Consider the following 25,092-nt stretch of genomic DNA (forward strand, 5'->3'; position numbering starts at 1 on the left):
CCTAATGCCATATTTGTGATTGGCAGATGTCCCTGGACCTGTGAAGAATCTTAAAGTGGTTGACACAGCTGATGGGGAGGTAAGCCTGGCCTGGGACGAGCCAGAGAGCGATGGTGGCAGCAAGATCATTGCATATGTGGTGGAGAGGCGTGACATGAAGCGTAAGACATGGACAGTGGCGACGGATCGTGCAGATAGTCCCGAATATTGTGTCAGTGGACTCCAGAGAGACTCCATGTACCTCTTCCGCGTTTGTGCTCGTAACAGAGTGGGCAGTGGTCAGACTGTTAAGACAGACACTGCTGTCCAAGCCAAGAACAAGTTTGGTAAGCACTGCTCGCTAATAATTTCTAGAATACAAACGCCTGGCAATGCCTAAACTTTTTCGGAATATCCCAACACCACTAAACATACAACATTAGCAGAAAACTCAAAACTGATATTGTCTTTTCTGTTTTTTGTCTTCAGATGTGCCTGAGGCCCCTGAGAATGTGATGGTCGGGGTGGTAAACAGGTTTGGTGCTACAGTTACCTGGGAACCTCCATTGTCTAATGGCGGATCTGAGATCACCGCCTACATCATTGAGTTCCGTGACAGGACGTCTGTCAGGTGGGAGGTGGCTGTGATCACCAAGGCTGAGGACCGCACAGTCACTCTGAACGACGTGGTGGAAAACAAGGAGTATATCTTCAGGGCTAAAGCTGAAAACAAGGCTGGCATTGGCAAGCCAAGTGCTGCAACTGATCCAGTGAAGATCATGGACCCCATTGGTAAGTTATAAAGTTGTTCTGACCATTTAGAGCTGTGTATGCAACATCTCTGTTGAACACATTTAAATCATTATGCATTCTGTTGCCTGGGGTGGACCAGTGGTCTAACACCATGACATTCAGTGCACATATTATTATATCGCATGGGTTCAAATCTGTCCCATGCCCCGCTGACAGATCCTCTCCTCCACTATCTCTATCCAATAAAAACTGAAAAAATATACAAGACTGGGACCATTCCAAAAAAAGAACCTCACATAAACACATCTTATGCATTCTACTTACAGAGAAACCAAGCCCACCATTGAATTTCAACTACACTGAGCCAACCAAGAACAGTATTCAGCTAACGTGGGAGACACCAATGAGCAATGGAGGCAGCATGATCACAGGCTACATTGTTGAGAAGTGCGAGGATGGGACAGACAAGTGGCTCAGATGCAATGCAAGGCTCTGCCAGGACCTTTACTACAAGGTATTCACTTCAGTAATAATTGTTTTTGCTTTTAGAAATACCTTTTCCCAGTCGCAGTTCAGTTTGAGCTCTCACCACATTACATTGATGTCGGTGACACGTTCTATTGTTGATGTAGGTGTCGGGTCTGAAGCACGGGCAGAAGTACCACTACAGAGTGTCTGCAGAGAACGCAGCTGGAGTATCAGAGCCAGCTGACAAAATTGGACCTATCTTGGCTGATGATTCACATGGTGTGTTATTCTGTGTTTCCTTTAAACAGAAAGCAAACAAGATAGGGATTAATTTGCATTTGAAATTGAAAACAAAGCATGCAACTATCAGATGTGTAGTAACACGGCTGTTTACATTTCAGTTGCCCCCTCAATGGACCTCAGTGCATTCAAGGATGGCCTGGAGGTCATTGTTCCTCATGCCCTCACCATCCGTGTCCCTCTCTCTGGATATCCCACACCCACCGCAAAGTGGAACTTTGGCGATAAGGAGCTCACTGCTGGTGACCGTGTGTCCATGGTTACGAAGAGCACCTACACAGAACTAGTTGTGACTCCAAGTGTGCGTCCAGATAAGGGCACTTACACTCTGCATTTGGAGAATGATGTGACTGCCGTCTCAGGGGAGATTGAAGTCAATGTTATGGGTAAGAAACCTTGTGATGAAGAAAGAAACTAGTGAAAAAGTGTATGTCTTTCACAATGTTGTAGTACTGATGGTATATAATTATATATATATTTTTGCATTGTTTATTTCAGCATGCCCAAGCGCACCCAAAGACTTTAAGGTTTCAGAGGTTACTAGACGTCATGTGCATCTGATGTGGGAGGCACCGGAGCATGATGGAGGAAGTCCAGTTACTGGATACCAGATTGAGAAGCGTGAAGTGTCCCGTAAAACATGGGTCAAGGTATAACTTTGGGTTTAAATTAGTGATGTACAGATCATCATTTATTGAGAGAGTGGGAATGATTTTATTGTCTACAAAGTAATTATACACATATCGCAGCCAAGGGAGACCTGTAGGTAAACGTTTTAATAACAATTAAGAATGTATATTGTACAAAACAAGGAGCAGTATGGACATTTTGGGGGAAATCGTCATTAGAGCATGTATTTGGCCTTATTCTCTTTAGCATCCACCGCTGGTCTAAAATATAATGTTTTGTGGGAGTGTGAGTTGTCAGGAAGCTCACTTTAAGCAATTTACACCCGTTTGTCTTCATCTATGGGAATGGTAAATGTAATTCACACCTTTAATTTGTATGGAATTTATCATTCCATTGTTAAGTGAGTACTCTATACTACTTTCACACCTTGTCACTCTAGTTTCCAAATGCAATGTTTGAAAGTCTCTGGCCACCTAAATTAGGTGAACTATAGGTATAAAACCCACATGAAAAGACACCAGAATTGTTTTCTTTTTTAGATGAACCGATGCATAGTGGAGAAAAAACATGTTTATACCTAGTTTAAATGTATTCTTTAATACAGAATTACTATGCTGCTTTAAGTGTTTCAATGACTGGACTGAAACAAATGTTTATTGAGTGTTGTGTTTAATTCTGTATTGTGATTAATTCCCCAGGTTATCACAGGCGTACAGGACCTGGAGTTCACTGTTGCTGATGTCATTGAGGGCAAAGAGTATTTGTTCAGTGTTACTGCCTGCAACAAATGTGGCCCAGGAGAGCCTGCCTACATTGAGGAGCCAGTGAATGTGTCTTCACCTGCCAGTAAGTATTTATTTGAGAGTGAAAGCAGTGAGACATGTATTTGTATATAATAACTGAAGCATTAACTACAACTTCCTTCTATAGCTGTGCCAGATGCCCCTGAGAACCTGAAATGGAGGGACAAGACAGCAAAGGGCATCTTCATGTACTGGGAACCACCTAAGTATGACGGCGGGGCAAATATCAAGGGCTATATCGTGGATAAGTGCCAGCGTGGCACAGACAAGTGGGAGCCTTGTGGTGACCCCATGCCTGAGCTGAAGTAAGCCATTTTCTTTTAGTGTTTCTCTAAATCAGTGTTCAATTAATTCATTTAAGATCCAATATAACAAACTGTCAACGTTAGTCTATCAATAATGGTTGAGAAATGAAGAGTACCCTCAGCATATAACAGGATATATATGTTATTTGTTTGACTTTAGGTTCCAGGTGACGGGTCTGGCTGAGGGACAGTGGTATGCCTACCGTGTGAGGGCTGTTAACAGGCTGGGGCCCAGCAAACCCTGCAGGGCTACAGATGAGATCCTTGCCGTTGATCCTAAAGGTGCTACATACTTTGACATACGTTTGATCAAGTCCCTTATCACAACCTTCCATTGTTGTGTTACAGCAAACTCACTCATGTGTGTTCTACAGAGCCTCCGGAAATTCAGCTGGATGTGAAGTTGCTCGCTGGATTGACGGCCAAAGCCGGGACAAAGATTGAGCTTCCTGCTGATGTGATGGGAAAACCAGAACCTAAAGTGAAGTGGACCAAGGCTGACCATGTCCTGACAGCAGATGAGCGTATCTCCATTGATACCAAGACGGGTCATTCCATGTTGTCTATCGCCAAAACCACCAGAGAAGACACAGCCACCTACATCATCGAAGCAGTTAACACCGGCGGTCGTGCAACTGCAACTGTTGATGTTAACATTCTTGGTACAGTGTCCCTTTTTGTTTATTTCAACACAAAATCCACACCATTTACAACTTAAAGGCCCACAACAGCCCGCATTAGTCATTCATGGAGCTATTTGGGAAAGTAATGCCAGATATAGCTAGGAGCAGTTCTCAATAACCTGTTGAATGGTTGTATGAAAAGTCAGTGAAGGGGGTTTGGAGAATTAGATTTGACTCTGGGAACTAACTTTACAAACAGGCTAGCCACGTCACACTTCAAAGCTCCTGTGAAATGTGTACGTCACAGCACGTGGGAAATCGTTTTAGGAGGAGCTAAGAAAATAGAATGTATCGCCCCAAAATACACATACTTTGACCGTAATGGCAATTTTTGTTATATATCAGCTAAACAACTTTTAAAAAAACATGAACGTAGGCCTTGAATGTGACATTTACAACATAATGAGACAAATTAATGAATATTTATTGATGTCACCCAATAGATAAGCCCGGTCCCCCGGCTGCCTTTGATATCTCTGAGATCACCAACCACTCCTGCGTCCTGGCCTGGAACCCTCCCAGGGACGACGGTGGATCATTCGTCACCAACTACATTGTAGAGAAAAGACCCTTCGACAAGGAAGAGTGGCAGAAATTGTCCTCCACTGTGAAACACACCACCTTCACAGCCCTCAAGCTCACTCCTCTGACGGAATACGTCTTCAGAGTGCAGGCAGAAAACCAGTATGGCATCGGTGTCCCTGCGGAGCATGTACCAATCATTGCCAAATACGCATTTGGTACATAATTTGCTATCTTTCATTTATCTTTCTGATGTATTATAAATCAATATGCTGTACAATGTTCAGAATATGGATATGGTCCACCCTGACCATGTTTTTTTTATCATGTGTTAGATCCTCCTGGTTCTCCAACAAGAGTGCAGCCCTCTGATATCGCCAAGGATTCCCTGACTCTGACCTGGTATGAGCCTGATGAGGATGGTGGCAGTCCCATCACTGGGTACTGGATTGAGAAGTTTGATACAGAAAGCGACAAATGGATCAGATGCAACAAGCTTCCCATTAGGGACACCACCTTCAGGTAGGTCGCTGGAGGAGTTAACATGGACCACTCAGACACTGTTGAACTATACATGACAATACATCATCTATACACATGTATGCAAAAAATGGCAGGCTAATATGTCTATACCTTAATTTCAGGGTGAAGGGACTGCCTACTAAGAAAAAGTACAGGTTCCGTGTCTTGGCAGAGAATCTTGCAGGACCAGGAAAACCAAGTGCAGAGACTGATCCAGTCTTGGTTAAAGACCCAATTGGTAGGTTTTATAGTGTTTAAGGCTACAGTATTACTCCTCTTTAGTTTTAGAGAAAGTAAGAACATTGTGATCGTTTCAAATACAATAAAGCTAGGTGGGAAAATAGAGACCCTCATGAACACATATTGTTTTACAGATGCTCCTTGGGCTCCTGGAAAACCGTTCATCAAAGACATCGCAAAGACCTCCGCCTCCCTAGAATGGACCAGGCCAGAGCATGACGGTGGCGCTAAGATTGAGTCCTACATCGTTGAGCTTTTGAAGACTGGGTCTGAGCAATGGGTCCGCGTGGGAGAGGACATCCCCCTTACTGAGCACACCCTGAAGGGACTGATGGAGAAACAGGAGTATTCCTTCAGAGTCAGAGCCGTCAATGTCGCTGGAGAGAGTGAACCCAGTGAGCCCAGTGATCCTGTGGTCTGCAAGGAAAGGCTCTGTAAGTGATGACTCCCCCGCACTTAGACACCTTTCGCCTGAAAAGGCCAGTTTGATGAATAGGCCTATTTGTTATATGATATGATTTTGCGTTGTTGTGTTCTATTCAACAGATCCTCCATCACCTCCTCGCTGGCTTGAAGTGCCCAACATTACAAAGATCAGTGCTGATCTGAGGTGGCAAGCCCCTGAAAATGATGGTGGCTCACCTATCACCAACTATGTTGTTGAGAAGAGAGATGTCAGGAGGAAGGCGTGGCAGACTGTAGACACCACTGTGAAGGAGACCAAGTACACTGTCACTCCACTGAGCGAGGGCTCTCTGTACGTGTTTAGTGTGGCTGCTGAGAATGCAATTGGACAGAGTGATTTCATCGAACTGGAAGATGCAGTACTCGCTAAAGATACTTTCAGTAAGATATCATTGTGCTTTTGTCATGCTGTCAGTGTCATATGTTTCATCATGAGGATTCACAGTCAGTGGGGACGTTCTGTATGTGACTAATCTCTGTTTTCTTTCCAGCCACTCCTGGACCACCTTATGCCTTGACTGTGGTGGAGGTGTCCAAGAGACACGTTGAACTGAAATGGGAAGCTCCTAAGAGTAATGGAGGAAGACCCATTACAAAGTATGTGAGGAACTACGTTTAGGCTGTCAGTGTAGTTGTTGCAGGAAGTAAACATTTTCCTCAAAATACACATCCTTTGTTTTATAGGTACGTTATTGAGAAGAAAGAGAAACTGGCAACCCGCTGGGTGAAGTCTGGCAAGACTGCAGAACCTGAATGCAAGCACAGAGTGACAGATGTGGATGAGGGAACTGACGTGCAGTTCCAAGTCCGTGCTGAGAATGAAGCCGGTGTTGGAGATCCAAGCGAGCCAACAGAAAACATCACAATTGAGGATCCTACAAGTAAGTTCTCTGTTGCATTCCTGTTGAATAGATACTAGCTTGATTAGTGTGGACTTAGTATTGGGCCAGCATATCCTGTAACATGAATATCTTGGGTAGCAATTTATAGCAACTTAATATGCATTTATTATGCAATATGCATTTTAAAATGAATACATTTTCTTGTCAACTCTTATTATGGTAGTGGCAACCTAATAATAATAATAATAACAATATATAAATACTACTACTACTACTACTACTACTACTACTACTACTACTACTACTACTACTACTACTACTACTACTAAAAATAAGTATAATATTATTATTATTATTAATAATAATAATAATAATAATAAGAAGAAGAATAAAAACAACAACAACAACAACAATAATAATAATAATAATAAAAACAACAACAACAATAATAATAATAATAATAATAATAATAAATGTGTTTTCCCAGGTCCACCATCTCCTCCACTTGATTTGGCTATCCCAGATGCCAGCAGAGAGCATATCTCCATAACCTGGAAAGCCCCAGAGAAGATTGGAGGCAGCCATATAACTGGCTACCATGTTGAGATCTCTGAGGCTGGTACTGAGAAATGGTTGAGAGTCAACTCTCGTCCAATCAAGGATCTGACATACCGGGTAGATGAAGGCATCATCCCAGAGAAACAATATGTCCTCAGAGTTCGGGCCATCAATGCCATCGGTGTCAGCGATCCCTCTAAAATCTCTGACGGGGTCTTTGCCAAGGATCCAGATTGTAAGTATACTTCATGCTACTATCATGCTCCCAAGTGGAATTCATGTGCCACCTGTCACAAAGAGGTAACGTGTATCTCTGTGTTCTCCTCTCTCAGGTATCCCTACTATGGATCTGGAGGCCCAGGACGTTGTGGTTGTTGTGGGTGAAAAACTGCGTCTCAAAGTCCCATATAGAGCAATCCCCAAACCAAAGATGGTATGGCAGAAAGATACAGTAGAGTGCAAGGCTGATGACAGACTCACAATGACTTGTGAGCTCAACAGTGTCCACCTGGAGCTGCTCAAGTGTGTTCATGCTGACGCCGGTGCATACATAGTCACATTAGAGAACACTCTGGGAACTGCCACAGGAACTGTCAACGTTAAAGTTATTGGTAAGTTGTCTATGAAATCGAATAATAATAATCATAATCATAATCATAATCATAATCATAATCATAATCATAATAATAATCAACTTTATTTATATAGAACCTTTTTAAGTTACAAAGTGCTTCACAAATAAACAGACGTGCTAAATAAACAGTAAAACACAGACACGTAACAAAGAATAAGAGCAGCATCAAAAATAAAAGTAGAAAAACAGTACAACACAACATAGTCAAAAGAAATTCCCTTTCTTTTACATGAAGTTGCTCTATATCATTGTAGAACTGTTCCATTGCCTATGTTACACGTCTGTGTCATGACTACAGGTCTGCCTGGTCAATGCAAGGACATCAATGCCCGTGAAGTTACCAAGAATTCCTGCAAGATTACATGGGAAGCTCCAGAGAGCGACGGAGGAACCCCTATTGTTCACTACGTTCTGGAGCGCAGAGAGAAGTCTAAAAAGACCTTCATGGCTGTGATGTCTGGAGAAAACCAACTGAGCTGGAATGTCAAAGATCTGTACCTCAACTGCGAGTATTACTTCCGGGTGAAAGCTGTGAACAAGGTCGGCGCTGGGGAATACCTAGAGATCCGCAATCCTGTCATCACCGAGGAACAGAGGCGTAAGTGTTGAAGGGAAACAAGTCTTTCATTTACAATGGGTAAAACATACAGTACCACAGGATACCATACTCTACTCTTCTGTGTTACAGAGAGAGTATTGCTTGTAGCTTTTGGTATCAATGGTATTCTTCCTGTTTTTTCTTATTTGCAGAAAAGCCAGATCCACCAATTGATGTTGAAGGTCACGACCCAACCTCCAAGTCAATCACTGTTACTTGGAAAGCACCAGCACATGACGGGGGTTGCGCAATCACTGGCTACATTCTGGAGAAGTTTGAGAAAAGTGGAGATAAATACGAGAGATGCAACCAGACCTTGGTGCCTGGTTTCTCCTACACTGTGACAGATCTGACAGAGGGACAGGAGTATCAGTTCCGCGTCAGAGCTGAGAACGCTGCTGGAGTCAGTGAGCCATCCCGAGGCTCTCAGTTGATGATGGCTGCTGATCCTGTTGGTACGGCCATGTTTCAAAAACTGTCTTTGTGTAAATCTCATGAAGTATATCAGCTTCTGGTATAGACATGACATGTGACCAATATGTGCTTTAACTTATGTCATCCTGTTTCAGACAAACCCAAGGTTACCCTCCATGCGCGTGTGCAGTCTGGCCTCAGCGTCAGAAAGGGGGAGGAGATCCGATTGGACGCCTTCATCTCAGGCTCTCCTTACCCCACGGTGACATGGCTCAGGAACGAAGAGGACGTCACAAAGGAGCCGGCCAAGAAGACAGAAGTGCCTGTTGTGAAGAAGAAGAAAGCAAAGGGCAAAGTTGAACCTGAGCCTGTGGAGGAGTTCTGCCCCCCACTCCTTGAGCGTCTGTCCTTGGATCAGACTAAGAAGGGCGAGGCGGCCGTTTTGGTGCGAGACTCCGTCAGGAAAGACCACGGTCTCTTCACCATCCAGGTGGAGAACACTCACGGTGTTGCAACTGCAACCTGTGAAGTCAATGTCCTTGGTAAGATGTTGGTCCTTGCAGTTTCTTTTACTTTCAGCTTTGCCGTGCACGATTCTCACAACTTACTTTGTCATTTGTCTGATATATAGATACACCCGGAGCTCCAGTCAACTTTGTATTTGACGAGATCAGAAGCACCTCTGTCATCTGCAATTGGGATCTACCACTGGATGACGGTGGCAGCGAGATCATCAACTACATACTGGAAAAGAAGGACAACAAGAATGAGGAGATTGGATGGATCACAGTGACTTCAACCCTCAAGGGCTGCAGTTACCCTGTGACCAAACTGATTGAAGGAAAGGAGTACATATTCCGTGTTACTGCCGAGAACAAGTTTGGCTGTGGACCCTCATGTGTCTCTGAGCCACTTGTTGCAAAGAATCAATTTGGTAAATATCTATAATGAAATGTCAACTTTTCCCCCTAAACTATCAGGTTTAAATGTTTGTGACCTTACTATTTCAACATTATCCAATCCTTTTCTCTCACCTTTTAAGATCCCCCTGATGCGCCAAACGTGCCCAGAATTTTAGATGTTAATGCCAACAGTATCCACATCTCCTGGCATGAACCCAAGGACAATGGAAGTCCCATCCTGGGTTATTGGATTGAGAGAAAGGAGATCAACAGCAAACACTGGACCAGAGTGAACCATAACCCACTCAACGCTCTGGAAGTGAAGATTGAGGGTCTCATGGAGGGCTTGGCCTACATCTTCAGAGTGTGCGCAGAGAACATGGCAGGCCCTGGCGCCTTCAGTGTTCCAACGGACCCTCAGATTGCTATGGATGCAATCTGTAAGTCTAACAAAATTTGGAGATAAAAAAATAACCTGTATGCACTTTTCTTTTCAATATGACAGGCATTAACACATGCCATGTCTGTTTCTACAGTGCCCCCTGGTCCACCCACTCCAAGGGTTGTGGATACTTCTGCCACAACCGTTGATATCGCATGGATTCCACCCCTGTACAACGGTGGAGGAGATATATTAGGATACCACGTTGAGAGTGTCGTATGTGGAGAGAAAGACTGGAAACGCAACACAGAGTTCCGATGCAAGGACCGTAAATATACTGTGACTGGCCTGACAGAGGGGGCCGACTACATTATCCGTGTGCTGGCTGTTAACGATTTCGGACCAGGAGCCCCCGGCATGACTGAGCCTGTCACCGTCGTAGAACCTCAAGGTATCCATGCAGAAACCAGCTATGGAGCTCTGTGATTAGTTTTAGTGAATTCTTTATGTTTTTTGGGATATTTTGTTAAGATTTCATTCGACTTCAAATGAATTATGTTGTATAATAATGGGTTAGGGTCTACAGCACACTCATAAGGTATTTCTGTTTCCTCAGAGCCTCCAATCGTTGACTTTGATGTCTCTGTAAAGAACGGAGTTATTCTCAAAGCTGGGGATTCCCTGAGACTACCTGCCATTGTGACTGGCAGACCTCAACCAGAGGTGAAATGGACAAAAGATGAAGGTGAACCTGACAAAGAGAGGGCTGTCATTGAAACAGAAGGAAAGAACAGTGTTCTGTTTATAAAGAAAGCCAGGAGAACAGATCATGGAAAGTATGAGATATCTGGAACCAACAACAGTGGCACCAAATCTGCTGTCACTAAAGTTGTTGTCATGGGTGAGTCACCATACAAGAAATATCTGACTTAGTTTTACCATCCTGAATTTTGTTGTGTTATTGATATTTACATTGTTGTTTTTTCAACTAGACGTTCCTGGGCCCGTGGTTGAATTGAAGACTGTTGTAGTTACTAAGAGAAATATCAGCATTAGCTGGGCTGATCCAATTGACAACGGTGGCAGTGATATCATTGGCTACGAAGTAACGCGAAAGGACGCAAAGATGCACATCTTTAGACAGCCTATTGAAACTGCTTCATGCAAGTGTTATATTCCGGACCTGCTTGATGGAGAGGAATATATGTTCCGTGTTGTAGCAAGGAACAAGTATGGCCTTGGCGCTCCAGCAGACCTTGGACCTATTCTCGCTGCTGATCCCTTGGGTACGAATGCAGAAGACAATGCCTATCATTTCCAAAGGTTTAAATTCTGTCTGAAATAATAAGAAAATATACTCCTCTCTTCATTTTAGGTACACCATCTGCCCCAGAGAATCTTCATTATACCGAGAAGAGCAAGGGCACCATAACTCTCGCTTGGGAGCCACCTCGTCGTGATGGAGGCAGCCCAATCAAAGGCTACTATATTGAGAAGATGAGACACGATGGAACTGAGTTTGATGTTGCAAATCGTAATATCTGCCCAGAATGTACCATCTCCTTAGAAAACCTCTCAGAGAACCAGCTTTATCAGTTCCGTGTTAAGGCATGTAACGAGGTTGGAGATGGTGAACCCTCAAAGCCTATGAGTACTACTATTCAAGATGATGAAGGTATGAGACACAGTAACACTATACAAGTTATTCTATACATGTGTAAATAACATGTTGTAACATTATACTTCTATAATTGCTCTGAAATTGTTTCATAAAATGCCTCTTGTGTTGTAGTTGCCCCAACCGTGATAATGTTGAAGCAGTTCAAGAGGAATTCTATCATTGTCAAGAAAGGAGAGGCTATTGAAATCCCTGCTGAGGTGATTGGTCTTCCAATGCCAGTGATTCAATGGTCCAAGGATGGGGTTGTCATTGAGAAGTCAACTGAGGCAGTATTGATGGTAACAGAAGAGGTGAACCGAACAACATCTACCACCAAAATCAGCATACCTGAAACGGTCAGACAAGACACAGGCGACTACAAACTTACTGGCACAAATTGCCATGGCTCAGCCCACCACACTATCAACGTAGTCATTCTAGGTACGTTTTCTAGCAGTGATTCATTTCTTAACAGTCATGATGGTGGTAACCACAATGAAAGTCTTAATATGTTTCCAATGCTTTCACAGACCGTCCTCTTCCACCAAGAGACATTGTGATTTCTGATATCAAAGCTGATTCTTGCTATCTTACCTGGAATGCCCCTGACGACAATGGGGGTAGTGAGCTCACAAACTACATCATTGAGAGGAGGGATGCAAGCAAGAAGAAGTCTGACTTTGAGCAATTGACTTGCAACGTCATTGACAGGAGATATGGGGTTAGTGCAAAGTCAAAGTCTAACATTTTGAAATATTGATTAAAATGATGAATAACAAATCATATGACAATGACAATAATGGAATCCTATCACTCTTTCTAGGTGTATAAACTGGACAATTATGGCCAATATCAATTCAAAATCAAAGCCCAGAACAAATTTGGAATAAGTGACGGTTGTGATTCGGACAAAGTTGAGCTCAAAGATCCATTCGGTCTTCCTGGTCCGCCTCGCAACCCCAAGATTATTGGACATACTTCCACTTCCATGGTAGTGACCTGGGAGCCCCCAGCAACCAACGGGGGCTCGACAGTCACCGGCTACTGGCTGGAGAAGAGGGAGAGAGGAGCTGTGTACTGGGGTCGTGTGAACAGAGCTCCAGTCACTAAACCAGCAGTGAAGGGACTGGAGTACAACATCCTCCGCCTGATTGAAGGTGCCGAGTACCAGTTTAGAGTGATGGCCGAGAATGCTGCCGGGGTCGGGCCGCCAAGCGTTGGCACAGAGTGTGCCTTTGCAGTTGATCCACGCAGTAAGTGACCCGATCTCTTATGTGGTAGAATGGTTGTATCGTCACACTTTTATCGTGCCTGACATAAGTTGAACTGTTATTTCTCTGTTATTTCCAGATGCCCCTACTCCACCATCATGCCCAGCGGTTAAGGACAAAACAAAGAGCAGTGTGACTCTCACCTGGACTCCACCAGAGAGAGACGGTGGAAGTCCAATCAAAGGATACATCATTGAGGTGCATGAGGAAGGCTCGCCTGAATGGAGAAAAGTGAATGCACCAGACAAGCTGCACCCTACCACTGAATTCACTGTGCCAGATCTTAAAGAAAACAAGAAGTGCCGGTTCCGAATAAGGGCTGTCAACGCTGCTGGCGAGTCTGAACCAAGTCCACAAACTTCTGATATCATTGTTCAGGACATTCTATGTAAGTTACATAAAATGAGAACAATTATTATTAACAATTATTGTTAAAATGTTTGCACTTGATTGGCTGATTAATAATGTTCTACTTATTTCACAGTGGAACCCACTATTGTTGTGGAGGTCAGCGCACATGAGCTTTTGGCCTGCAGAGCTGGCTCTACTATTAAAATTCCAGCAATCATTACGGGAAGACCTACTCCTAAAGTCACATGGGAGTTCATTGATGGAACAGCAGAGACCGAAAAGAAGAATGATATTCACACCCTCCCAGTGGACTCAGAGGTAATGCAATCTACATGAAGCATTCACGTGCATCTACAAAGCTCCAGTTCTTTAAACAAGCTTACAATCTCATGTTATAATAACATATTTTGTTAATGTCTTAACTCAGATCCAGTCGACTGATACAACATCAGTCATAACAATCCCTGAGAGCAAGCTCCCACACGCTGGACGATACGTCATCACAGCTACCAATGCAGCTGGACACAAGACGGTGAAAGTCAGAGTCAACGTCCTTGGTAAGGAAAACATCATTCAACAGATGGTTCAAAATGGGCCACATTTTTTATCCTAACCTGTGGCACACCTTATTTTCAGATTTGCCAGGTCCGCCTAAAGACCTGAAAATCACTGACATCACAAGAGGCACATGTAGACTTTCATGGAAGGCCCCAGATAACGACGGTGGGGAAAGAATCAAGAGTTACTTCCTTGAGAAGAAAACTGTTGATGGAAAAGCTTGGACCAAGGTCAACCCTTCTTGTGGCAGCCAATCGTTTGTGGTGCCTGACCTCATGGAGGGACAGGAATACCTTTTCCGTATCCGGGCTGAGAACCGCTTCGGGATGGGACCATTCATTGAAACCCCTGAGGGGACAAAAGCCAGAGATCCTATTCGTAAGTGAACAACTGGATTAATGAATAATTTAGATCATAACTCAATACGTTGGCGCTACACTTGCGTAGTAACTGTAATCATTCGATTGTTTGAGAATATTGTTACATAGTACATTAGTAATTGCTTTGTAGTTCCATAATTATTGAGTTGAGTTAATAATGAGTTACCAAGAACCTGTTTTGTTGTTATAGCAGTAATAATGCAGTAATAATGGCATAATAATGACATTCATATTTTTTTACAGATCCTCCGGATCCTCCGACTCGGGTGAAGATCGCCAATGTTACCAAGAACACAGCTACCCTGACCTGGAAGCCACCAAAGAATGATGGCGGTGCGCCTGTCACACACTACGTTGTTGAGCGCCTCGGCTGGGATGCCACCGGAACCCACAAGGAGGCTTGGAGACAGTGCAACAGACGTGACGTCGACGCTACCACCTTTAAGATTGAGGACCTGATTGAAGGGGATGAGTATGAGTTCCGTGTCATGGCTGTGAACGCGGCCGGTAGAAGCAGACCCTCATCCACAGCCGGGCCGATCTTCATTCAAGACCAGACCCGTAAGTTAATGTAGACGAGGCGTCCAACTTTATACGTAACATTTAAAGTGTTTGAAGCAAAACAAATACATTTCCGATATTTGTGTCATTTAGGTGCACCTGCTATTGACCTGGAGGAATTCATGGAAGTCGAACAAGGGGCTGACATCAGCATTGTGGCTAAGATCAGGGGCTGTCCCTTCCCTACTCTGACCTGGCAGAAGGCTCCACCCCACAAGGCGGATATCAAGGCTGATGTGCAGTATGATGAGCACATCAATAAGATTGTGTCTGATGATAGCTGCACGCTGCGGATCCAGCAGGGCAAGCGTTCAGACACTGGCCTGTACACCATCTTAGCCAGCAACAGCCTGGGAAAGGCCTCCAAAGAAATGAGACTCAATGTCCTTGGTAAATGGCACTTACAGCATTGTAACACCATGTCTTTGCAATGTGCTTTTCCATAACGTATTTGTGTGATCTAGAACTGAAATGTATTTATTTAAGATCAAACAACTATTCCTTATTTTCAACAGGTCGACCAGGACCTCCATCTGGTCCCATTAAGTTTGAGGAAATTGGAGCGGAGAAGATCACCCTGTCTTGGCTTCCCCCCAAGGATGATGGTGGCTCCAAGGTGACCAACTACGTCATTGAGAGGCGTGTGGCGAGCAGGAAGGCATGGATCCCAGTGACCAACGAACCCAAAGAACGCATCTTCACTGTGGACGGCCTCATGGAGGGCCACGAGTATGTGTTCCGCATCATGGCACAGAACAAATATGGAATTGGTGATCATCTGGACAGTGAACCTGAGAAAGCCAGAAACCTCTTCAGTAAGTGGAGCAGATATGGCATTTATATTCACATATCATATCAGCATCAGAACACAAAACACAAGTCTAATAAACATTTATATTCACATATCATATCAGCATCAGAACACAAAACACAAGTCTAATAAACATTTATATTCACATATCATATCAGCATCAGAACACAAAACACAAGTCTAATAAACGGTGTTTGAAATTAAAGCCGAGTTCAATGTTATTGTCTCTCTACAGCTATCCCTGGCCAGTGTGAGAAGGCAACCATTTCCAGAGTTACTCTCGATTCCATGATGGTAAACTGGGAGGAGCCGGCGTCTGACGGTGGTACTCCAATAATTGGGTATTGGCTGGAACGCAAAGAAACTGCATCGAAGCGCTGGAACAGAGTGACCCGTGATCCTGTTCGTCCTATGCCTATGGGAGTGTCTCACAATGTGACTGGACTCATTGAGGGTTCTCAGTACATCTTCCGTGTGACCGCTATCAATCTGGCCGGATGTGGTCCTCCTAGCGTACCCTCAGACCCTATATTTGCCAGAGATCCCATCTGTAAGTATAATACTAAATGTTTTATTTGACAATATTGTGTCATATTTCAGTGTTTCAACCATATTTGTATTTCATTGTGTAGCACCTCCCGGACCCCCAACACCAAAGGTCACAGACTGGACCAAGTCAACTGTGGACCTGGTCTGGATCCCACCACTGAAGGATGGTGGAGCAAAGATTGCTGGTTACATTGTTGAGTACAAAGAGGAGGGAACAGAGGCATGGGTTAAAGTAAGTACAAGGTTTCATGTTGATCGTCTTTTGTAATGTCATGTTCTTTGTCCTAGTACAGAAACTTATGGATGTCATATATATCTTTTACATATATTACAGGCTAAAGACAAGGAAGTTAGAGGCACCAAGCTGGTCGTTTCTGGACTGAAAACACTTGGACTCTACAAATTTAGAGTGACAGCACGGAATACTGCAGGCCTCAGTGAGCCTGGTGAAGTTCCAGAGGTGATTGAGGTCAAGGACAGGACAAGTAAGTGAATCTGTCTACTATTGACATTGCGATCTAAAGTTGTTGAGGAACATCAACATCTAATAACATCCTGGTTTGATTATTTGCAGTTGTTCCAGAGGTTGAACTCGACGCCTCAGTAAAGGACAGGATGGTTGTTCACGCTGGTGGTGTCATCCGCATCATAGCATATGTGTCAGGACAGCCTGCACCCACAATCACATGGAACAGAGATGATGGTGCTTTACCACCAGATGCCGTTGTTGAGACTACCTCCATCAGCTCCTCTCTGGTGATCAAGCCTTGCACGAGAAAACATCAAGGAGTTTACACACTTACTGCTAAGAATGAAGCAGGTGAAAAGAAGAAAGCCATCATCGTTGATGTCCTAGGTAAGCATTTAAAAGTCAGCCTTGTGATACTGAACTAAAGTATAGACACAAGGAATGTAAGCAATTTGGCACACATGTTCATTTATTGCTGTGTATGTGTTCTCTCTTACAAACAGCTAAATGTGCTTCACTATTCTTCCTCAGATGTCCCTGGGCCCGTGGGCGTACCCTTCACCACAGAGCACCTCACCAGTGACTCCTGCAAGTTGCAGTGGTTCTTCCCTGAGGATGATGGTGGCTCTGCCATCACCAACTATGTAGTCGAGAAACGTGATGCTGAGAGAAAGGCCTGGACAGCTGTCCACTGCACAGTCACCAGGCACTCTGGCGTTGCCCATGGACTGATCAATGGAAAGGCCTACTTCTTCAGGATCGCTGCTGAGAATTCAATTGGAATCGGTCGATTTGTTCAGACCTCATCAGAAATTACCATCAAGGATCCAATCAGTAAGTCCAGATCCCTTTATCTCCATTATGGTTTCTTCAATTCGTCTTCTCTTCATTGTCTTCATTTGTCATAGCTTAATTTGTGTAATAAAGTAATGTTTTTCATATCAGCTGTAAAAGGTTTTACATGAACTAATGTTGCTTGGCTACATTAAACAGCTGTGCCAGAGCGACCTGAGGATCTGGAGGTGACAGCCGTCACCCGGGACTATATCAGCGTCACATGGAAACCTCCCAAGTTTGACGGAGGCTCAGAGGTAACAAAGTACATCTTGGAGGCCCGTCCGATTGGCAAGGACAAGTTCACAAGGCTGACGAAGGAGAAGCTGATGGAGAGGAGATACACATTTGATGGTCTGAGAGATGGGGACACCTATGAGTTCAGAGTCAGTGCTGTCAATGAGATCGGCCCCAGCAAGCCATCTTTCAGTACCAAACCAATCACATGCAAAGATGAGCTTGGTAAGGGCGTCTAGTATTTTAGATCAATTCATAATCATTGCATCTGGTTATTTAAGCCCAGTGTTGTCGTTTTTTTATGTGATGTTTCTGAATTACATTTTCAGAGCCCCCAACTATTGAGCTTGACTTCCGTGACAAGATCATTGTCCGTGTCGGTGAGAGCTGTGCTCTCCTGGGTCGCTACACTGGAAAACCATCCCCAGCAATCATATGGTCCAGAGATGATGAAGAGTTGAAGGCAGATGAGCACATCAAGTTCAAGAACACACTGACCACAATGTGCTTAGGCCTTATGAAAGGCCAGCGTGAGCACAGTGGCAGATACTGTGTTCTTGTTGAAAACAGCACTGGCTCACGAAAGGGCATCTGCAATATAACAGTTGTTGGTATGTAGTTAGTCAGTCCAATATCTCATTCACTGACTTTCTGATCTTCATTTGTGCTTGTTTCTCAAATAATGTCATTATCATTCTCAACCAATTATTCTGGCTTCCTTTCTAGATCGCCCAACACCTCCAGTGGGTCCAGTTATCTTTGAGGAGGTTCATAGAGAATTCATGGTTATCTCATGGAAGCCTCCTCTGGATAATGGCGGAGTTGAAGTCTCCAACTACATAATTGAGATGAGAGACGTAAACAGAGACATGTGGACAACTGTGACATCTGCCTCCTCCAAGACAATATGCAAAATCCCCAGGCTGGTGGAGGGCAGGGAGTACATCATGAGAATCTGTGCCGAGAACATGTATGGCATCAGTGATCCACTGGATTCAGAGGAGATGAGAGCCAAAGATCTCTTTAGTATGTAATCAATCTCCATTGGAATTCAATAACCCTATTTTCACTATAATCGCATCCATGTAAACAGGCAGTTTATTTGTGCATGAGAGCAGGGTAAATGAGGTAAATGAAAGAACATGAATGTATGGATTTTACAATCACAACAGCACAAATGGAAAATTGTGTCTTTGCTAGTTTTCCCATTGTTAACAATGCAGCATCATAATTAAATAACTCATTGATGTCACTCTCCCATACATGGATGGTTATATGACCACTCCAGTGCTGTTTATAATGTTATATCCTGTCTTTGTAGGAGTGCCTGAGGCCCCAGAGGCACCAACAGTGAGGGAAGTCTACAAGGACAATGTTCTGGTGCTCTGGAGCAGACCTCGTGACGGTGGCAAGCCCATCACCAACTACATCCTGGAAAAGAAAGAGCCATCTGCCAAGAGGTGGTCTCGTGCCACAAGAGATCCCCTGTACCCAGCTACTCTGTTCAGGGTGCAGGATCTTGTTGAAGGCTGTGAATATGAATTCAGGGTTATGGCAGAGAATGAGATTGGTACAGGTGACCCTAGTCTGCCATCAAAACCAATGCTCGCCAAAGATCCAATTGGTAAGTGTGCAACTATAATAAATGAAACTGTAACAATTATTGTCATTAAATTATTACGGTAAGTTACCATTACTGTAAATGTTACTTAATATCATTTCACTTCACAGTTCCTCCCACTCCTCCTGTGCTGCCCGAGGCAGTAGACAAGACTAAGGACTCGGTCAGTCTTAAATGGCAGCTCCCTCGACATGATGGCAAAGGCAAAATCTTTGGTTACCTTGTGGAGTACCAGAAGCCTGGTAAAGTGGAGTGGGAAAAGGCCAATCAGACTCCTGAAGAGTGCCAAAACCTCGACTATGTTGTAACAGGCCTGGTCGATGGTGACGAGTACAAGTTCAGGATCATGACTGTCAATGCAGCTGGCAACTCTGAGCCTGCCTATGTTAAACAAGGAGTGAAAGTCCACGACAGGCTGGGTAATTTTCAGATTTTCAGTAATAAGGTGATTTAAATCATATCTATTTGTGGTAGCGACGGTAAACTGTACTATAATGTTTTATTTCCCTCTCTGCAGAGGCTCCAGAGTTAATGCTTGATGCCAACATGTCCCGTGACCATCTTGCAATGCTGGGAACCGACATTACTCTCAGCGCTGCTTTTAAGGGCATGCCAATCCCTACTGTCACATGGAAGAAAAATGACGGAGAAGCCCCGGCACATGCTACCATTGTAGCCACTGCTACAGGCAGCAAGTTACTGATGCGCAACTGTGTTCGTCCAGACTCCGGCAACTATACCATAATTGTTGAAAATGCAGCTGGATCAAAGACAGCTACTTGCGCAGTTCTCGTTTTAGGTTTGTTTTATTTCTCAAATATATATAAATATGTATTATGGGATAATTTATATGAATAAGTAAATACATATGTGTGTGTATTTATTGTACATTTTTGTGATCTAGATAAACCTGGTCCTCCTCGGGATCTGACCATATCTGAGATCACCAGCGAGTCAGCCTACCTCCAATGGAAAGCGCCGGAGGATGATGGTGGTGCTGTGATCTCTCACTATGTGGTGGAGAAAAAAGATGTGGCAGCTGAGAGTTGGGTGCCAGTCTCTCCCTCAAACAAGAAGAAAAGCTTGATGGCTTTGTACCTGATGGAGGGGATCCAGTATCTATTCCGTGTTGCTGCTGAAAACCAGTTTGGCAAAAGTGCATATATTCAGACAAAGACACCTATCAAGGCACTTGATCCTCTCTGTGAGTACTGAATTATAATAGCGAAAAACATTTCTGTGCCAGAGTCTGGTCCAATGGCACTGCTGCTGTTTCCAGATACTGTACATACAGTATTTTCCTTGGCAGTACTGGTTCAGATCCATCATAACCACTGTCAAAATGAATGACCAATTAACACATTTCTGAATGTTTTTAAAAAAAATATTTGTCAAATCTTTAACCATTATCTATGTTCAATATCTTTCAGATCCACCTGGTCCACCAAAGAATTTGCACCACGTAGATGCAGACAAAACTGAAGTTTGGCTCCAATGGGATTGGCCAGACCGCACAGGAGGAAGTGAGGTCACTGGATTCATCGTTGAGCACCAAGAGGAGGGAACCACAGACTGGGTCAACTTTAAGACTGTCAGCAACCCTCATAGTCATGTGACTGGACTGGTGGAAGGAAAAACATACAGATTCCGCGTGAAATCCCAGAATGCCATTGGTGTGAGCCGCCCAGATACCAGTGTCCCTGTTACCTGTCAAGAGAAACTAGGTAAGATTGATACTGACTTATTATCGCTGTTGTACTGAATGTGTACACCTGCCTCAAAGTAACATTGTTGCCTTATGTTTTGTTTTTCAGTGGCGCCAACTATTGAAGTAGATGTGAAGCTTATTGAGGGTCTCATTGTCAAAGCTGGGAGCACTATTACTCTCCCAGCAGTCATGAAAGGAATCCCTATTCCCACGGCTAAGTGGTTGAGTGACGGAAAAGAAATGACATCAGAGGGCAGATTCAAAATTGCAACAGAGGGTACATCAACTATCCTTTCCATCACTGAGTGCCTAAGGGGCGACACTGGAGAGTATATTCTCACCGTCGCAAACGCCGCTGGAAGTAAGACTGTAGCTCTACATGTCACTGTGCTTGACATCCCTGCTGCTCCTATTGGCCCTGTCAACATTATGGAAGTCACCCCCGATCACATGGTCATCAGTTGGAGGCCACCGAAAGATGATGGCGGCACGCCTTTAATGAATTACATTGTTGAAAAGAAGGATGTCAAAAAGCCTTGGGAACCATGGTCAGTCGTGAGTTCTGGAAGCACCAGTACAAAAGCAAACATTTCTCGACTGGAGAAAGGTCGTGAATATGTTGTTCGTATTCGTGCAGAAAACAAGATTGGCATTAGTGCTGGTCTTGAAAGTCCCCCTACTATTGCCAAACATATGTATGACCCACCTGGCCCACCAGGCCAGCCAACAGGCACTGATATCACAGAAAATGCTGTGACCCTAGATTGGCCTGAACCTGAGCATGACGGGGGCAGCCCTATCACTGGCTACGTAGTAGAGCGTAGGGAAATGACAGGGAAATGGATTCGGGTGAATAAAACCCCAGTATTGGATCTCAGATACAGAGCATCTGGTCTTTTTGAGGGCAACAGCTATGAGTTCAGAATCTTTGCTGAAAACATTGCTGGTACCAGTGGGCCCTCTCCAGTATCAGACCCAGTGAAGGCTGCTCGTCCTATCACTAAGCCAGGACCCCCAGTCAGCCCCAAACTGAGGGACTGGAGCAAATCCTATGCTGACTTGGTCTGGAGCAAGCCCACCAGAGATGGAGGCAGCCCCATCCTGGGTTACATTGTTGAGTGTCAGAAATCAACCAGTGCTCAATGGGATAGAATGAATAAGGATCTCATCAAGTCCTGTGCCTTCAGAGCACCTGGACTTACTGAGGGCTTAGAATACAGGTTCCGCATTAAAGCATCTAATGCGATTGGAGATAGTGATCCAAGAGACCTCCAGGAAGCAGTCTTAGCCAAAGATATCCTAGTTCCCCCAGAGCTAACGGTTGATGTGGCATGCCGTGACCTTCTGACAGTAAAGGCAGGCCAGAATATCAACCTGGTTACCAGAGTAAAAGGTAGACCAGATCCTGAAATAACATGGACAAAGGATGCCAAAGTTCTAGGGTTAGACAGGCGCACTGAAATGAACAACAGCTTCCCTCTGGTTGAACTTGTCATTCAGGAGGCAGTAAGAGGAGACTATGGGAAGTATGCTATCCTGGCTAAGAACAGCAGTGGCCAAGCACAGGCCACAATCATTGTGAATGTGCTTGACACTCCAGGGCAATGTCAGAATTTGAAGACAACTTATGTGACCAAAGACTCTTGCATGGTGTCCTGGGAGAACCCAGTGGACAACGGAGGCACTGAGATTACACAGTACATCATTGAGAGTCGTCAGCCCAGCCAGAGGGGTTGGTCAGTGGTTTCTAATGACTGCACCAAACGCCAAGTTAAAGCACCACTTCTGGAGACCTGTGAATATTTCTTCCGTGTGAGTGCTGAGAACAAAATTGGTGCTGGACCCCCGATAGAGACAAAAGAAGCCATCCTTGCTGTAGATCCCATTGAGAAGCCTGGTGACCCAGAGAACCTCCACATCAGTGAAATTGGCAAGACATTTGCCTTCCTGAAATGGAAGAAACCAGACTATGATGGTGGTAGCCGTAACCTTGGTTACCATGTTGAGAAGAAGCCCAAAGAGGCAGAGGATTGGGAGAGGCTGCACAAGGGTGCTATTAAGGAAACATACTTCATGGCAGACAGATGTATTGAAAACCAAATCTACCAATTCAGAGTACAAACAAAAAATGAGGGAGGGGAGAGCAACTGGGTGACAACAGCTGAAGTACTTATCAAAGAACAACTGGTGGAACCAGTGGTTAGCATTAAGTTGATTGGAACCCTGGTTGTCAAGGCTGGTGACTCCATTCCAATTGAAGCAACTATCAAAGGAAAACCACAGCCTGATGTCAAGTGGAGTGGTGATATTGGGGACGTCAACAAAAGCACAAGGCTTCAGGTTGAATCCGGTGTCGAATTCTCCAAATTCCTATTGACAAGCTCAAGGCGTATTGATAGTGGAAAATATGTATGCACTGCTACAAACAGTGCAGGGAGCTGCTCTGCTCAAGCCACAGTAAATGTGCTTGACAGACCTGGTCCCATCAGTAATCTGGTAGTGTCTGGCATCACAGTGGACAGATGCAAGTTGGCCTGGGATGTACCAGCGGATGATGGTGGGTGTGACATATATAACTACATCATAGAGAAATGTGAGAAAAAGAGAATGGTGTGGTCTATCCATTCCTCTGCTGTGATCACAAACTCTGCAAATGTAACACGCCTTGTGGAAGGAAACGAATACATCTTCAGAGTACGTGCCGAAAACAAGATGGGGGCCGGCCCGGCAGTAGAGAGTGAGTCTATTGTTGCCGGGACCCAGTTTAATAGGCCAGGTGCACCAGAAGCACCAGAAGTCACCAAAATAGCCAAACATGAGATGACAGTTCAGTGGTCTGCTCCTGAAAAAGATGGTGGAAAACCAATCACTGGCTACATTCTGGAGAAGAAGGAAGAACATGCAATCAGATGGGCCCCTGTCATCAAGGATCTGATCCCTGGAACACGAATGATTGTCACCAATCTGATGCCTAATCATGAATATCAGTTCAGAGTCAAGGCTGAGAATGAGATTGGAATTGGTGATCCAAGCAAGCCCTCAACATCCATCGTTGCCAAGGATGCTCTTGGTATGAAAATCAGTTCAACATTTTCATCATAAATTCACAATCAATGCATTGCTTATCATAGCTGACCCACATGTACCTGTGCTAGCATACTTTTGTTTTGTGTTGACAGAGCCTCCTAGTCCTCCAGGGAATCTGAAGGTTGCTGACAGCACCCGGAGCTCCATCAAACTGGGCTGGACTAAGCCTGTGTCTGATGGAGGAGCTCCCATTATTGGTTATGTCGTTGAAATGAGAGTTAAGGGATCCAACAAGAAGGGAGATGAGAACTGGAAGAGGTGCAATGTTGCAGCCCAGCTGACTGTGACCGAATTCACCATCACAAGTCTGGATGAAAAGACCGAGTATGAATTCCGTGTTTCAGCACAAAATCAAGTCGGCATGAGCCTACCAGCTGATCTGGAGGGAGCCGTATTACCCAAGGAGATTCTTGGTGAGGACTTGATAGAACTACAATTGTATTGTTTCACAACAAAAGCACTCCATTACTTGCCAAGTAATTCTGAAATGGTAGTGCAATTACTTGAGTAATTAATCCTTTATTACAGAAGAGCAAAGTAAAGTGTGACCTAGTATCATTATTTCAATTATCACTGTATTTGCCTTATTAAAACATTCACTTTTTCTTACCTACAGAAACACCTGAGATTGACATGGATGCCAATATGAAGCAGGGTGTGACAGTTAGGGCTGGATGTCCAATTAGACTAGTTGCAACAATCAGGGGAAGACCAGCACCCAAAGTCACATGGAGAAGGATGGGCATTGATAACGTTGTCAGGAGGGGCCATGTGGACCTCATTGATACAATGACTTTCCTTGTCATCCCTGACAGTACCCGTAACGACACAGGCAAATACTGCTTATCACTTCAAAGTCCTGCTGGAGAGAAGGCAGTGTTTGTCAATGTTAAAGTACTAGGTAAGTGCTATGTGTTTTTTATTAGCTCTAAAACTTTGTTGTGGATCTAACCATAATGTTTCAAATGTATATAAATATGTGAACATGATCTATT

The 25,092-nt window shown here is 44.2% G+C and overlaps 1 protein-coding gene across 1 annotated transcript in view; it reads left to right on the forward strand.

Annotated features, from left to right (window-relative positions):
* LOC308162607 (titin-like) overlaps nt 1–25,092 on the forward strand; it is a gene marked incomplete at both ends in the record, with an annotated part of 148,860 nt that overhangs the window by 70,193 nt on the left and 53,575 nt on the right. The window contains 54 exon segments of the mRNA XM_080536752.1: nt 27–326; nt 469–771; nt 1,059–1,246; nt 1,365–1,479; nt 1,602–1,886; nt 1,999–2,150; nt 2,829–2,976; nt 3,061–3,238; nt 3,399–3,520; nt 3,613–3,900; nt 4,365–4,661; nt 4,779–4,965; nt 5,088–5,203; nt 5,340–5,639; nt 5,752–6,051; nt 6,162–6,267; nt 6,355–6,551; nt 7,000–7,305; nt 7,403–7,681; nt 8,003–8,302; nt 8,455–8,757; nt 8,872–9,258; nt 9,348–9,650; nt 9,759–10,058; nt 10,155–10,451; nt 10,617–10,901; nt 10,993–11,286; nt 11,376–11,675; nt 11,793–12,101; nt 12,191–12,381; nt 12,484–12,913; nt 13,011–13,319; nt 13,416–13,600; nt 13,710–13,839; nt 13,919–14,218; nt 14,464–14,781; nt 14,875–15,171; nt 15,297–15,596; nt 15,828–16,142; nt 16,225–16,373; nt 16,476–16,626; nt 16,716–16,997; nt 17,142–17,444; nt 17,604–17,906; nt 18,011–18,292; nt 18,408–18,707; nt 19,003–19,305; nt 19,413–19,721; nt 19,820–20,101; nt 20,207–20,506; nt 20,733–21,026; nt 21,117–24,080; nt 24,190–24,510; nt 24,714–24,998. Of these exon segments, the coding sequence (XP_080392878.1) occupies nt 27–326; nt 469–771; nt 1,059–1,246; nt 1,365–1,479; nt 1,602–1,886; nt 1,999–2,150; nt 2,829–2,976; nt 3,061–3,238; nt 3,399–3,520; nt 3,613–3,900; nt 4,365–4,661; nt 4,779–4,965; nt 5,088–5,203; nt 5,340–5,639; nt 5,752–6,051; nt 6,162–6,267; nt 6,355–6,551; nt 7,000–7,305; nt 7,403–7,681; nt 8,003–8,302; nt 8,455–8,757; nt 8,872–9,258; nt 9,348–9,650; nt 9,759–10,058; nt 10,155–10,451; nt 10,617–10,901; nt 10,993–11,286; nt 11,376–11,675; nt 11,793–12,101; nt 12,191–12,381; nt 12,484–12,913; nt 13,011–13,319; nt 13,416–13,600; nt 13,710–13,839; nt 13,919–14,218; nt 14,464–14,781; nt 14,875–15,171; nt 15,297–15,596; nt 15,828–16,142; nt 16,225–16,373; nt 16,476–16,626; nt 16,716–16,997; nt 17,142–17,444; nt 17,604–17,906; nt 18,011–18,292; nt 18,408–18,707; nt 19,003–19,305; nt 19,413–19,721; nt 19,820–20,101; nt 20,207–20,506; nt 20,733–21,026; nt 21,117–24,080; nt 24,190–24,510; nt 24,714–24,998 (16,848 nt within the window).

This window comes from Nansenia antarctica (assembly GCF_963989245.1).
Source record: "Nansenia antarctica genome assembly, chromosome: 7".
In the NCBI taxonomy this organism is placed as follows: domain Eukaryota; kingdom Metazoa; phylum Chordata; class Actinopteri; order Argentiniformes; family Microstomatidae; genus Nansenia; species Nansenia antarctica.